General features: G+C 49.8%; 7 protein-coding genes across 7 annotated transcripts; 2 read left to right on the forward strand and 5 right to left on the reverse strand.

The window, feature by feature from the left end:
- Positions 1 to 122: 122 nt before the first annotated feature.
- On the reverse strand, positions 123 to 1,340 carry Aspvir_001612 (putative PTH11-like integral membrane protein; the record flags this gene model as incomplete). The annotated part of the gene is made up of 6 exons (XM_043266732.1): positions 123 to 189; positions 266 to 651; positions 705 to 718; positions 765 to 829; positions 893 to 1,284; positions 1,335 to 1,340. The coding sequence occupies 6 exons, from the start codon at positions 1,338 to 1,340 to the stop codon at positions 123 to 125; spliced, it is 930 nt and encodes a 309-aa protein (XP_043122667.1).
- A 1,835-nt stretch (positions 1,341 to 3,175) lies between these two features.
- Positions 3,176 to 3,403, forward strand: Aspvir_001613 (uncharacterized protein; the record flags this gene model as incomplete). Its single annotated transcript, XM_043266733.1, has 1 exon — positions 3,176 to 3,403. One exon carries the CDS (start codon positions 3,176 to 3,178, stop codon positions 3,401 to 3,403), a length of 228 nt encoding a protein of 75 aa, XP_043122668.1.
- Positions 3,404 to 3,555: 152 nt separating this feature from the next.
- Aspvir_001614 (uncharacterized protein) lies at positions 3,556 to 5,215 on the reverse strand (the record flags this gene model as incomplete). Its single annotated transcript, XM_043266734.1, is given in 4 exon segments — positions 3,556 to 4,885; positions 4,897 to 4,991; positions 5,004 to 5,162; positions 5,207 to 5,215. The coding sequence occupies 4 exon segments, from the start codon at positions 5,213 to 5,215 to the stop codon at positions 3,556 to 3,558; spliced, it is 1,593 nt and encodes a 530-aa protein (XP_043122669.1).
- Positions 5,216 to 5,975: 760 nt separating this feature from the next.
- Aspvir_001615 (putative MFS transporter) lies at positions 5,976 to 7,597 on the reverse strand (the record flags this gene model as incomplete). The annotated part of the gene is made up of 3 exons (XM_043266735.1): positions 5,976 to 7,234; positions 7,278 to 7,340; positions 7,387 to 7,597. 3 exons carry the CDS (start codon positions 7,595 to 7,597, stop codon positions 5,976 to 5,978), a joined length of 1,533 nt encoding a protein of 510 aa, XP_043122670.1.
- Positions 7,598 to 9,585: 1,988 nt separating this feature from the next.
- Positions 9,586 to 10,566, reverse strand: Aspvir_001616 (uncharacterized protein; the record flags this gene model as incomplete). The annotated part of the gene is made up of 3 exons (XM_043266736.1): positions 9,586 to 10,120; positions 10,192 to 10,504; positions 10,551 to 10,566. The coding sequence occupies 3 exons, from the start codon at positions 10,564 to 10,566 to the stop codon at positions 9,586 to 9,588; spliced, it is 864 nt and encodes a 287-aa protein (XP_043122671.1).
- An 897-nt stretch (positions 10,567 to 11,463) lies between these two features.
- On the forward strand, positions 11,464 to 12,243 carry Aspvir_001617 (uncharacterized protein; the record flags this gene model as incomplete). Its single annotated transcript, XM_043266737.1, has 1 exon — positions 11,464 to 12,243. The coding sequence occupies one exon, from the start codon at positions 11,464 to 11,466 to the stop codon at positions 12,241 to 12,243; it is 780 nt and encodes a 259-aa protein (XP_043122672.1).
- Positions 12,244 to 12,923: 680 nt separating this feature from the next.
- On the reverse strand, positions 12,924 to 13,885 carry Aspvir_001618 (SDR family NAD(P)-dependent oxidoreductase; the record flags this gene model as incomplete). Its single annotated transcript, XM_043266738.1, has 2 exons — positions 12,924 to 13,481; positions 13,526 to 13,885. The coding sequence occupies 2 exons, from the start codon at positions 13,883 to 13,885 to the stop codon at positions 12,924 to 12,926; spliced, it is 918 nt and encodes a 305-aa protein (XP_043122673.1).
- Between the last annotated feature and the right edge of the window lie 123 nt (positions 13,886 to 14,008).

The raw sequence follows: 14,008 nt of genomic DNA on the forward strand, positions 1-14,008 counted from the left end.
TAATCCAATTGACTTGTATAGAAAGCTGGTGTTGCACATCAAATGGCTTGCGTGAATGTGAGGTTCATTGCAGTCCGTATGTCTGCTGTGCGTTGGTTAACAGCTTATCCATTGTCGAGTCTTTAAGGCTGCGTGCAGACTCCAACAACCACAGCGACGGGCCGGACCTGATGACGCTCGCTAGGCTCACTAGATCGAACTGGTGGAGATAGCGGAACTCAGTGCAAAGCGTAGATGTTCAATATGATAAACCCTCTGCACTCACGTTCCCGCCTCGGACGTCGAAACCTCAAAGGTCCGATGCACACCGATGTTCGACAACGACCGCATAGGCACCGAGTGCGCCTTTCCATTCAGCTGCTCCGTGCTCGAAATCGTGAAATCCCCGTCGTTTCTCTCCGCCGAGATCGTGGTTCCGAGGTGGACATCCTGGGAATCGCTCTTGTGGCCGTGGCGGGACTGCGAGGTGTTGCTTTCGAGGTCAGCCAAGGGAAACTGGTGCTGGCGCTTCCTGCTCTGGGGACCGGAGGAGTCGAATATGCGGTAGGAGGATCCATTGCGACTGTGTAGGATGCGGAAGAGAGGGCGGACGGTGGCGAGACTGCCGGCTGTGATGGCAAGACCGGTTTCGATATTGGACCAGATTGCGATCTACATTGTTAGTATTCTTGTATTTCTTACAGAATGACTGCCTGCGAGCTCACCTGGACGGTTGCATCTATATTCTGTTAGAGATGGTCAATGCGATAGATGGGATGACTTACAGAGGAAATCTTGATCGCGAATGGTTTGAACGAATGGAATCCGGATTATAATGGCAACGCTTGCTCTGCCAATAGTTCAGTACTCGTCTTAAAGCCAACAGGCATCCTGAAAGGTACAGTCGACTTACATGCATGCCATTCCTAGGAGACCCGCCACAGCGATCTTGGTCCGCTTGTTCATCTGCAGATTGCGTACGAGCAGAATTGGCAGCAGGCCCACAGTCAGGTCGAAAAGCGCAGACGCCGCACTGAAAAGGTACAGCATGATGATGATCGCATCCACATATCCGCATTTGCCGTTGGTGTCGCCGTGCATGCGTGTCCAGAAATAGGACACCGGCGAGCACTGGACCATCATGAAGATGAAAAAGATGATGCCAACAATGACCGTGAGCGCGGTGACTGCGTACATGATCCGTCTATGAGCTGGACGAACCATGACTCGCAGCAAGAAGATGGCGACAGATATCTTGCAGAGAATGGATGATATGGCGTAGCCAATGTCGCAGAGGAACCAGTACTGGAGCTGTCAGCGAAGTCTGAGCCTGAGCCATTGGGGACAGTACAAACCTCCATAGCGACTGTTCTATGCTTTGGAGTCAAATCGACGAGATGCTTCCCTGTTCCCCAGAGAGAGCCTCCGATCATGCATCCTGAGAACATGACATAGAATAACTGAAAAGTCAGCATGACTTCACTCCAACTCTCGGCAGGAGAATACCATGGACAGGATCATGACTGTATCATCCCAGCCAAATGCCTTGACAATGCACAATCGCACATAGCATCGCAGGATGACCGCGATGCTGGCCACTGTCAGAAAAGCGGCCGCCACACCACGGACCGCGGCACTTTCGTCCACCATGACGCTGCTGCGATGCGATCAATCGAGATAGAATAATTGCGCTAGGCTCAAAGATCTGCGAGAACGTAAGGGAACTGGAGATATTGAGCATACTAAAGTCACTAGAACGAAGGGCGCTTTTGAATACTATCGGACTTGAAAGGTCCTCGGCGCGGGGAGGAATTCGGTTTTTGCACGGATATGGCAATACTCTCTGTGGAATATTTGACCCTCGTACCATGTTTAAACTGGACCATTTTTCGGATTGCCACCGGTAGCAGTTTGTATGGCCGGCGGACTTTGCTGTTTGAGGGTTCTATGGTGGGCCGTCCCATACAATTCCATGGTTGAGGTCCGTTCTATCTTTTATGACCAAGACAGGCGACTGGACTACTCCGATCCAGATCCGCAACGTCTTGAATCCTGGCCACTTACGACCACTCATGCTGTCTTATTCCACGTGGCGATGTCCTATAATCAAACCGTTGGTCACATTTTGGGTGTAGCTGAACGGAGCTGACGTCCGAGAACCACTCTTCCGAATCAGGAACCATATCCGTGGCCAATGGTGTCTTGACTCTGAAGCTTTGCGAATGCGAACCATGGATTTGTGCGTCTTCTCGGCTGTGGCAACTGGCAGTGAATCTTGCTTCCCCTGCATGAGAATTGGTCGAGGTGATCAGCACTTCGGGGTAGCGGAAGTCGATTCGATCGCACGATCTATAGAGGCGATCAATGCAAGGGTCCCTTCTTATTAGGTTTAATGGTGGAATAAACTCGGCTAGGATTAATAGACATTGTACTAGCCCTCCGTCAGATAATATCATGAAGCACCGATAGTCCAATACAGCCCTAGTTCTCAGATTACCCCCGGAGCCCTCCTGGTCGCTACTCAACGGCTTATCTCCCATTTCGGGAAAGGTAATGCATGCGGAATCTATGTCAGCGAACAGTGAACGTGATACAATGGCAAATCAAACCTCGAATGAGCCACTTAAGGACCTTTGACTAGTAGATACCCATTTCCAGGCCATGTAATCAACCATGGAGGCATGTTAGACTCAATCTGCGGTACATGGGTCTGAAAATGAGGATATGAAACGCTGACTGATATCTGGCCCATCTCCCAATGGATTATTCAGATCTTTGCCCTACTTCTAGGATACCAGGCCACTAGGACAAAGTCCTCTTCACCACAGAATTTCCCTTCTAGGAAAGTGCAATGACTTAATCAAATTCCACCATCTGATTGGTCTGTTCGGTTATGACATCAGAGACATCCGCACTAGACTCAATCGGGCTGTAGCTTGTATACAACGCTGACAAAAATAGAGCATCGGCGGGGATATCAACAGACTGTTAGCGAATATCTTAGCGCTTACACACGCAAATTGCTACTGTGGTTGATACGATGGCAAGAGGGGCAAGAGATATAAGGGGATTCCCCCCTGCAAACCTCGTTGTGTTGGGACCTCGTGAACAAGGTAGAAACAGCAATTGATTCAGCAGGTGAGTAAATGCTTCTGTATCTGCTCTATGCAACATGCTAATGATACAAGCAGTCAAAATGGCGGAACTCTCCAAAGAAGCTATTATTCTCATCGTTATCGTCGGCTGCGTTGTTTCGGTCCTGATCGGCTACTCGATCCATTTTATCTCCACGAACGGCTTCCGCGATGACCAGACCGAAGAGGAGATGACGTACGAGCAGAAGGAGTATATGCGAAGTCTGCGGCTGAAGAATATGGAGATGCTGGCTGGGCAGGCTCGAGTGAAGATCTCGAGGGATCCTTGACGAGTTGAAGTTGGGAAGGCGTGACATAATGAGGACAGACCTGCTGGACAGGTAATCGTCTGATGCATTTGGCGAGAAGTTGCTATTATCGGGTTCGCATGTCATGAAATACAGTGAAAGCCATCTGGGAATGACATGGCATCATAGAGACATCAATAGTCAATTGGGACAATATCATGGACCATCCTCCAGGTGTTTGTCTTCTCGTCAATTCGATTCCGAGAGAACTTCAAGTATATCTGGTCAGGACCCCGATTCCACTTGGAGATGTCCAGATCGCCCAATGGCCAGGGATCGTCTCGCGGCCGGAAAACGCAATAGCCGTGGATTCGAGATTCCTCCGGTATCAATGTTGTAATAGGGATTGTAGATTCGATCTCACTTCTTCCACTTTCTGATTCGACATAAGGACCTGCAGATCCAGGGCTGGAGCCATTAAATATAGTCCCTAATTCCTCTAATTTCATAAAAGCTTCTGCCAATATTGCACCTGGTGGACACTTGTATAGCGCCTGCATTGGAGGTGCCTTTCTCAATAATTCCAAGGCTCTTCGGCGCAGCCACGGGTCACGGCATTTAATAGCGGTCAGGAAAAGCGAGAGACCAGGTCCCATCTCAAAGGTGAATGGCGGCTGCCTGCCATCTGGGTCAGCCGAAGCTTCGAGATGGACAGTGGAGTGTTCAACAATCAGCCTGAACTGGGGAAGATAGGCGTCGTATGCAGTCTCCAGCTGCTCGGTAGAAACTGCGGTAATGATTGATGTGGCAGCATGGAATGAGAGTAACAGAGACGTCACGCTGCTAGGAAGTTCTGATGGGTCAGAGTTGACTAGATTGGTGTAGGCGCGGTGCCACTCTGCCAGGCGTCTCTGGATATCTTCCTGTTTGCGCTTGAATGCTAGGGGAAGGGGGCATTCATGGCCCTTAGTCGCAAAATGCTCCTCCACAGTGCGCTGGAAGATCATGCCCTCTGCAGCAAGAGCGGTCATCGCAAGACGGGCTGAGCTGAGTGAGGAGAATTTGTTTGTGGTATGAGTACGACCTTGCATTTCGTCGAGTAGGCCACTAACGGGAACACCTGAAATACTCAGCGCAATTGTGCCCAGTCGTAGGAAAATAGGGAAAATCGTGTCTTCCAAAAGGGTTGAGTTAGTACCCATCCTAGTCCCACCTGCCCGGAGCTCAAAGATGAGACTGACCCCCTGCTGGTACAGTCGTAGCGCCTCTTCCACTCGTCCCTGCAGTGTCTCTATACAGATGAACAAGATGCAGCTAATCAACGCTACATTCATGTCAACAGTCCCCCGGTCAATCTGCCTGCGCATAGTGGCCAACGAGCGCGAGTACCAGCGTAAGGCATCACTGTGGCTGGGACGCAACCCCTGAGATCTGTTTTGCCTGAGCCAGACAGGATCGAAGCATGGATCTGGATTCTCAAAGAGGGCACCCATAGCGTTGATCGCGTCCCACACCGCAGGCTCACTTCGACATACCTGGGGGACAACACCGCTCCAAAAGTCGATGTCCAAGACTCCCCCGGCAATGAACGATGCAGCGTGTTGGGAATAATGGGTGAAGGCCCACCGCTCTAGCCATACACCACTTGGTGAGACTGAAAGCGGGCGGTCCAGTACTGAGACCACGCTAGAAGCATTTGCTGATGTTGATGCATGACGCGATGGAACTGGGCTAGTGTATTCGCACTTGCGTCCTGTGCTGCTGCATCGGATACAGCTGGGCTTTTCCTCTCCGCATTTGACTTTGCGGATTCTACCGTAGAGATGGTCAGTGTCGGCGCCGAACGCGAGTCATTGTGGAACCGTACTTGCAAGTTATACATCCGTTCCGCGAGCGAATTGGGACGTAAGGGGTTTTAGCCAAGCGGATCTTTCTGTCTATCATTGTCCCGGGTATCAGTCTTAAGCCATAGTTGATAGGGGGGATAATGACTGACAATGATTGATTCAGCTGTCCTAACGACCAAAAGACTAGAACAGATAGGGTTAGTGCTGTCTATTTTTATCCTCTTATTCTCATTAATATTCCACAGTTTCATATAGCTCTTGCTTCTCGTGTATAAAGAAATTTCTACAAGTGGAATTGTGACTTTCAACAATACCTAGATAATGCATGAACATCGGGCAGAAGTAGTACCACTTCTGCCTCTTCTATGGGCTGCCAACAATTGAGTTTAAGAGAAGTCGGCCGAACCCTGCATGTGAAGATGTTCATTTCTGCTGATTAGAAGGAATTGCAGTGATTCCACGTCCCGTTAATGTGGGATGCCAATAGTAGAAATCTACAGGAATATTCCTTACATAAGGGCATTCATCCATTAGACGTCTAGGACATCTTGGGTGACATGGTCATGTTGTTCTTTACCCCACGCTACTAACGTGGGGGAGAGTATAAGGTGCAGATCCGGGGTAAGATGTCCCTTGTCCAGAAGAAGATTCGGATTTGACTGCATGTAACTCTCTACGCGAATGTTACATTGCAGTACGAGTGGGGGTCATCTCCCACGCATTCTGACATCTGCAAAAGGGTAATATCATCATATCTTAGCCAAGAATCACAAAAACCAGCGAAACTCCCTCGCCTTAGGTCCATCCTTCAACCTCTCCGTCGGCACCTCCTGCGCCCGCAAGCGCACCCCACCCCTCCGATCTCTCCTCTTATTATCAAACCACATATAGCATCCCAGTAACGCAGCCAGGCACGCCCCCGTGGCGCCAAACGCCGCGACAGTCACCAACGCAGGCATGTACTTGGGCTTATCCCGCGCACGGAACACATTGCTACTCACCAGCCCCATGAGATTCGCCAACGGCACCCCGATACTCGTCAGCAGCACGCGGCGGCCCTCGTCCGCGATGTTGTTGTTGTACCAGGTGCAGAGCAGGACGGACGGCGCGGACGTACCCCAGGTCATCATGAAGGTGGCGAAATAGGCGAGGCGGATATTCGCCTTGACGTCGTTGATGGAGGCGTAGATGATGAAGCCGGTGAATGTTAACAGAAACCCGAGGACGATGAACGGGGAGCGGAGGCGTGCGGCGTCAGAACAGAAGGCCAGGATGAGGAGCATGATTGCGCCGGTGACATTGGGGGCGACGGTGTACAGGTTTGTTTTGACGGTGGAGTAGCCCAGGCGCTGGACAATCTGCGGCATGAAGAGCCCGACGCCCTGGATGGGGACGCCGAGGCAGATTTCGATGCAGAGGAAGGCGTAGGTGGTGGGATGCTTGAAGATGACGAGGGCGTCGCGGATGCGGAACTTATCGTTGACGATCGCGCTAGAGTCGACCTGGATTCGGTGGAAGGCGAGGGCCTTCTCATCTTCGGAGAGGAATCGCGCTTCGGCGACGCTGCGCGGGAGATACCAGAAGGCGAAGATGGAGAAAAGCACGGTGGCGCCGCCTTCGATGATAAAGAGATATCGCCAGTTGGGGATGGACGAGCCCTTGATCTGGAAGACGCCAAAGGCAATCAGGCCCGAGAAGGCGTTGGCGATGTTGGAGGCGGCATAGAAGATGGCCAGCCGGCGGGCGAGCTCGCCGCGTCGGTAGAATGTAGTCAGGTAGTAGATGACGAGTGGGAAAAAGGGGGCTTCGCACATGCCCAGGAACCAGCGAAGAGCAAAAATGCCGCCAAAGTTCTTGGCTGATGCCGCCAGCAGGGTGAAGGAGCCAAAGCAGAACATGAGGATGGGCAGGACGCGGGCCGGGCTGTAGCGTTTACCGAGCATCGCACCGGGAGGTGCAAAAATCACATATGGAATAAAGAAGATGGACAACAACAGGTTGTACTGGTTGGGTTTGAAGTGAAGATCTACACCATTAGTTTAATTTCTTGACCGGGGATGTAGACTTACCCTTGCTCATTCCATCTGTCTCTGCATTTCCCAGGTTTCCCTTGTCCAGCGCGTTGAAGAGATCTGATCAATCAGCATCACGATCTGTCATGAAACTGGCAAGACTCACACATCACGGCGAGAACAGGAAGTAATCGCAGGTCAAACCTGCGGCAGAGAGCCCGTTCGGCCTCGTGGTCGACGACTCGCACAGTATCCTCCACCACTCCGGGTGCAGAGCCATAGTTCTTCAGCTTGTCGCCGCTCTCATGAATAGACTCATTTGCAGTGGATGTTTTTGTCTCGTCTCGAGTTGTGTCGGACATTATATTCGACGCCATGATCCTATCGATGCTGAAAGTTCAGGACGGATGCTGGAATATATACACCGTTCGACGCAAGGGATACAGCTACTCTTTCGAAGGGTTATAAATCAAGGAAATGAGATGCAAGGGCAGACAGATTTATATCAGCACAATTGAACCATCGCTTATCATTGTGCTTGCCCAAGGCAGAGTATCATCACCCAACTCGATGTTAAGATAAGCAGATAGCATGGTGACACGGATCCTTCAAGATGTGACCCCCACGCTATTTCTCCGCATTATCCAGGTGATGAATGATCACTCATTGGTTGGATAGCGCCTGGATGAGGGGAAGATGGATGGTTGGACGAAAGCGGCGATCCTTCTGAGATGGGGTTGCATCCGTGGGAAGTAGGCACTATCAGCGCGGTACTTCTCCAGCAGTGGCACTTGGCCAGAGTTTATTAAATATACATGTTTCCTTTGCTTTACACGTCTGTCCTGCTATTTCTACGTTCTGATTAGTTAGTCCTTCCTGCATTAGCTACCTTAGTTTATGCTAACTCTATATTTTAGTGCTTTTTCGCTGCCAAACGACGGACCATTAATCAACTCCTCTTTCAATGGGTTGGAGCACTGCTTTAGATTCTACGTGAGTAATAATTATACAATATCCATGGAAGAATACTTCCACGTGTGGCGCATGAGAAATCCGCTTGAGATCCTGCAAGCCCAGCAACCAAGGAATCTATCAAGGAGTATACAACTTCAGAAGAAAGCCGGCTTACATGGCCGCCACGTGGGGGGAGCAGTAAAGAGTCAAACTATCTACCGGTGCTGCTTCATTTACTTGGATCATACACGAGGAAACAGCAGCAGCAGGAGGAGGAGGAGTTATAGTCTTAAAATACTCCTCTGAGATTCGTGATGCATTCTCCCATTGTAGAATGACTGTCACAGTGGTCTATAGAGCTTCGATTAAACAAATTCTTTTAGATAATTTTAGCACTTGGTAAGAAGAATTGGAATTGGCACTATAACTAAAAGATAAGGCTATCACCACGCTCTTCCTTACTGAATGCTGCAAAAGTAATGTCATAAGAGCACTGATTTGGCAGTTGAACTGATTAGATAGCAAGATCCATGGAATGGCTAATAAGCCTAGGCCCTATATCCTACATCCCATCCCTATGGTTCCAATATAGTTTCACTGAATTAGCCAAACCTTCTAAAGGGTCCACGGTCCACCTCACTTTCCAACCAGGTGTTGTTCCAGTCAGCCGACTCATCTGCCCTCTTTGGATGTGGCCTACAAAGTCTATGCAGGTAAAAATCCTTTGTGAGGTTAAAGCTTAGTGAACTAAGCAGTTAATATAATGTATAGATAGACTAGTTAGATATACATCTACATAATATGTGCATGCTAGGCTATAGCAATGTTATTCCTGTTTCTATGAAACTACTCACATTTCAGAGTAAAGCATAACCTGAATTATAAGTTCGAGTTTTCGAAGAATGCCAGTATAGAACATTTAAGTGATATATAAGGCCAATGTATATACTCCCATTTATAATTCAAGATACTTCTATCAGAAAGAGTACATTACTCTTCTGCCTAGATAGTTGCCATCACACCTTTGGTTTGGCAAGTGTACCTCTATCACTCCTGTGGCCTAGGATGACAGGTATCACTCAAAGGATAACAACTATACTGTACCCATATGTAGAGTGCACAATCACTCTAATTCTATCCCCCTTCTGAAGCTCATTTTATATGTAGTCCAATCCTAGTCCGACCCGCCAGTCCGATACCACTCCGACACCCTTCCGACAAGAAGCAGAACAGCAATCTCAGCAAGGCCGCAATCCTTCAGGAGAATATGAAATAGAAAGGCATCTGACCTTTTTGAACTTTTATTGCACGACCTCGAATAGCGATAGCTGGTTGTAGATGGCGTGCCTGCAATGTCTGCGGATTCCTCTAAAAGATGTTGAATAGACAGAAACGCTGCTGCCAAACTACCTCAAACGGATTGGTTCTTGTAGAAATGAGAAATCTCTTCCAACAGGGCCTTCCCCCCATCCTCCAATAACCGCCTCGCGACTTCAGCACCCAGCACCTCCGCGGCATTGTCGTCACCCACATCCGCCGCTGCCCAGGCTGATACCTGACCGGTGCCCTGAGGATGAATAATGGTACCTTCAAGTCGTAAACGAGCTACAGACAGAGAAGCAGAGGGCTCTGGAGTTTCGGTAGTACAATTTACAGCGACCGGGGACGAACAGCCGCCCTGGAGGGTGCGAAGCAGCGACCGCTCCGCTATGCACATCTTTCTAACGAGGGGATCTTCGATCCGCTGGATCATGGTCTGGGTGCGGGGTTCGTGCTCTCGCACTTCGATACCGAGTGCCCCCTGACCGACAGCGTAGGGGAACTCCGATGGCGGTAGGCGCTTTGTGATACGGTGCGCCATGTCGATGCGGACCAGTCCGGCTGTCGCGACAATGATGGCCGCATAAGTGCCGTTTGGATCATCTAACTTTCGGAGTCGAGTATCACTTGCGTCGTATATTAGTCAGAGGATTCCCTTCAAAGGAGTAGCATCAGAAGAGTACGGTAGGTGACTCACAGATTCCCGCGACATTCCTCAACCACCAACTGAGGATATCTAAGTGCCAGCAGAGCCTTTCGTCTCGTGGAACTAGTCCCCACCACTGATCCCGGCGGCAACTGCGCCAGATCGGAGTACTGTCCTCTCAGAGACTCCTTCACCACAAATGCGTCGGTGGGATCCTCGCGATGCACAATGGCCCCCAGCGCACAGCCAACCGGTAGACGTGTCGGCATATCCTTCAGACAATGCACCAGCAAGTCCAGCTCGCCCGAGAGCAGCTTGGCTTCCATTTCCTCCGTCCAGATATTTTTGGCCGCGTCGGACGGCCCTGCGAACTTGAGAAAGGGACTGGTCTTGTCTACGTCCCCGCTGACCGACACGGTTCGCCATGGGAATGTGGTCCCGGGGTTGGCGCCGGCCAATGCATTTGAGACGCGTTCAGCCTAGACAAGCGCAAGTTTGGAATTGCGGGTGCCGATGAAGACTTCTTGTTTAGTGGTCATTATGGAGAATGATTATTGAACGTCGGGCCGATTGATGGTGAAGGAGAAGAGAAAGTAGGAAAATTCAGGCGTTGATTATTGTTTCAGGCTCCCTCGGAGTGTAAATTCCCCAATTGGGTTTAGGACCGGAGTAAACGGCATGCTTCAAATCATCACACTCAACCTCGCAATGATTTGCATATTCAAAGAATAGGAAATAAGCTAAAACCTAAATTGCGCAAAAATCATACAACAGCATAACCGAACAGCTAAGATTGAATCCAAGCCTCATCGAACTCACAGCGGTTCGGGCTCGGTCCGTAGCCTAGGGAATCGCACTGGTTCGGTGTCCTACCTCCAACCCGATTCGGATTCGGTGAAAACTGTTGGCTACTGATGCTATTTTGCTTACTAAACACTGATTTTATGATTTCTAGATATTATGATATCACTAGATAGCCTAGTGTCTAGTGTCTAGTCTATCTAAATATGAAAGGCCTGTTACAAGTGGGGCATCCTCACCTAGAAAACTGTCCGGAGTAGGAGTACTTTCTCCAGCTTTCTCAGCTTACTTTCTAGCTTGCTGTCCATCAGCAAGTTTTTAAACCACTTTTAATTGAGTAACTTGGACCTGCGTCTCGAAATCTCTCCTTCTATCACCACAGACTGGGCAATTTCTCTCAAATCAACTCTGTTCTCACTCCCCTTGTTGAAGCCCTTGAAAATTCATTGTCCATCTGGTCATCTCTGTGCCCTCGTCGGAAATTATATACCACCATTCTCTTTCACTGTGCCATTCTACGAAATGGCCCGTATCCTCATAACCGGTTCTACGGATGGCTTTGGCCTTGAGGCTGCCCGTCAGTTGGTTCAGCGGAATCACAATGTCTACCTTCATGCGCGTAACCAAGAGCGCGCAGAGGATGCCAAGGCAAAATGCCCTGGTGCTGCTGGCGTGCTGATTGCAGACTTGACAAGCATGGCGGAGACACGCAAACTGGCCGAGGAAGCAAACGCGATTGGTACCTTTGACGCCGTCATTCTTAATGCTGGATTGCTTTATGGCCCCTTGCGCAAGACGCCAGATACCGGCGTGCCGGCTATGGTCTTCGTCAATGTTCTCGCACCCTATATTCTCTCTTGTCTCCTCAAGCAACCTAAGCGTCTTATCTTTATTGCTTCCACCCTACACCAACAAGCCAACACGAACGTGAAGGATATTTTCTGGTTCGAGCGTGGGGGAAAGGAATTCCAGGATTTCCCGGCATACTGCGATTCAAAGCTTCATGTCATGCTTCTTGCGAATGCCGTGGCAAGGCGGTTCAAGGGCACTTCAGTCACGGCTGTGCATCCTGGATGGGTTGCTACCAAGCTTGGAGGTCAAGGCGCTACCGACAAGCTGGAGGATGGGGTCGAGACATATGTCATGCTGGCCGAAGGTGATTATGATCAAAGTCTCACTGGTGTCTATTTTGAACCCAAGAAGAAGATCGGTGAACCTCTTGATGTCACAAGGGACGAAGATTTGCAGGAGGTTGTCGTCAAGGCTTGCGAGGATGTCACCGGTCTTAAGCTACCTTTGTAGCATATATTTGGCATATCGGCACTCATTCATAACTAGCGTGCATCATCTAAAACCCATATTCGATCCTTCTGAAACTCTTTAAGTTTCTAAAGTCTAGACCCGGGCTCTCACTGGGCTAGCTTCAATGATCTCCAGGATGGAGGCCGATTCCCAATCTCGGGACTTGTCCGTCTGTTGTCTGAATAAGTCGGCCCTAATGCGAGATAGCCTTTGCCGTGGCGCATGGGTCGGCGACGGTGTCTCAAAGTAACATGTAGTTAAATTCGGAGGTCCATTGGAAAAGTTCTTGTCATGGCCAAATTATTACCCCAGAATTTCATGACACAAGGATGTCGCCACCTACCTCCATGCTCAAGAAGGAGCTCCTAGCTCAGCACATTTGTCGTCAGAGTACAGTATTCTATCACTCTGAAGTCTACAACAGTGCCTGTCTCCCTAAAGGATGGAGAATGCTATGACCAAGTTAGACAGGCAACACATATATATCTACTCGTTCTTGTCTTATTTATACGTCTATTGGTTTTCTTATTTTGTAGATATGGCCACTAAATCATTGGTCCATACTGTATCACAACTGCCTACATTATATACTCATCCTTCGCTGCAGGACACTCTTGTCGATCAGTAAGATCAAGTCTATAGCTAACTGACCAGCATACTTCAACTGTTACTGGACACCATCAAGCATCTCTTCTCCTCTTAGCCTCACTCTGAATCCACTCCTCCGCTCTCCCCTTCCACTTGTCCTCCCATCGTGACAACGCAGGCCGATCCTCAACCACATCGTCACTCGCCCACTGCATCCTCGCCTGGTCCAGAGCTCTATCCGTCTCATTATCAGGACAGACGATGTAGAACGACCCCTTCTCCATTCCCTTGACCAACTCCTCCGCAACCTGACTAGGAAACCACGCCCCCTCCATCTTCTTGACGTTACTCTCGTCCGTAGGCCCGACATTCCCCATAAGACCAGTCCAGGTCCAGCCGGGAATTAGCAGGTGCACCGAAATATGAGCCGTAGCTGGATCGGACCGCAGATCATGCGCCAGATGCTCGGTCAGAATCTTGATGGCCGCCTTGGAGGCGTTATACGCCGGGTTAGCGGATCCAGGAGGGTTAGTGATGCCCTGCTTGGAGCCGGTGATGACGATCGATTTTGGAGTTGGCGATGAGCTGGTCAGCAGCGGAAGGAGAGTTTCCAGTCCGTTCAAAGGACCGAAGACGTTTGTGTCGAATGTCTGTTTCATCAGTATAGCCAAGTATGCAGATGGAATGAAGTCACCTTCTTCCAGTAATCGGCGTCAGCCCATGGTTTCAGTCGTCCTGCCAGCTCACTCTGCGCTTTGTATGATTTGCCTGCATTGAGAACGACAAGATCGAGGTCGTTGAACGTCGAGTGGATCTGCTTTGTGACGTCCTTCCAGGCGTCCCGGTTACCAACGTCAATGGTGTAGATCTCTGTTTTCAGCGAGGAGTCGAGAGCAGATAACTCGTTTTTCGCTTTTTCCAGATTGGCAGTGTCGATATCGAGCAGCGCCAGGTGCATGCCTTTGGAACGGCATACTCTGGCAATGGCGAAGCCGACGCCGGATGCTGCGCCGGTAATGAGAGCAGATTTCTGGGATTGGAAGATGGCGGCCATTGTGTAGCTGTTTTGATGGAACCTGATGAAGAAGTCAGGGAGGATAGAGGGTCGCTAATGCAATTATAAGTGATTCATCTTGTACCCCGCATCGTCATCAACGGAAATAGCGGAGTTAGCCTG

This window comes from Aspergillus viridinutans (genome assembly GCF_018404265.1).
Source record: "Aspergillus viridinutans IFM 47045 DNA, scaffold_1, whole genome shotgun sequence".
NCBI lineage: Eukaryota > Fungi > Ascomycota > Eurotiomycetes > Eurotiales > Aspergillaceae > Aspergillus > Aspergillus viridinutans.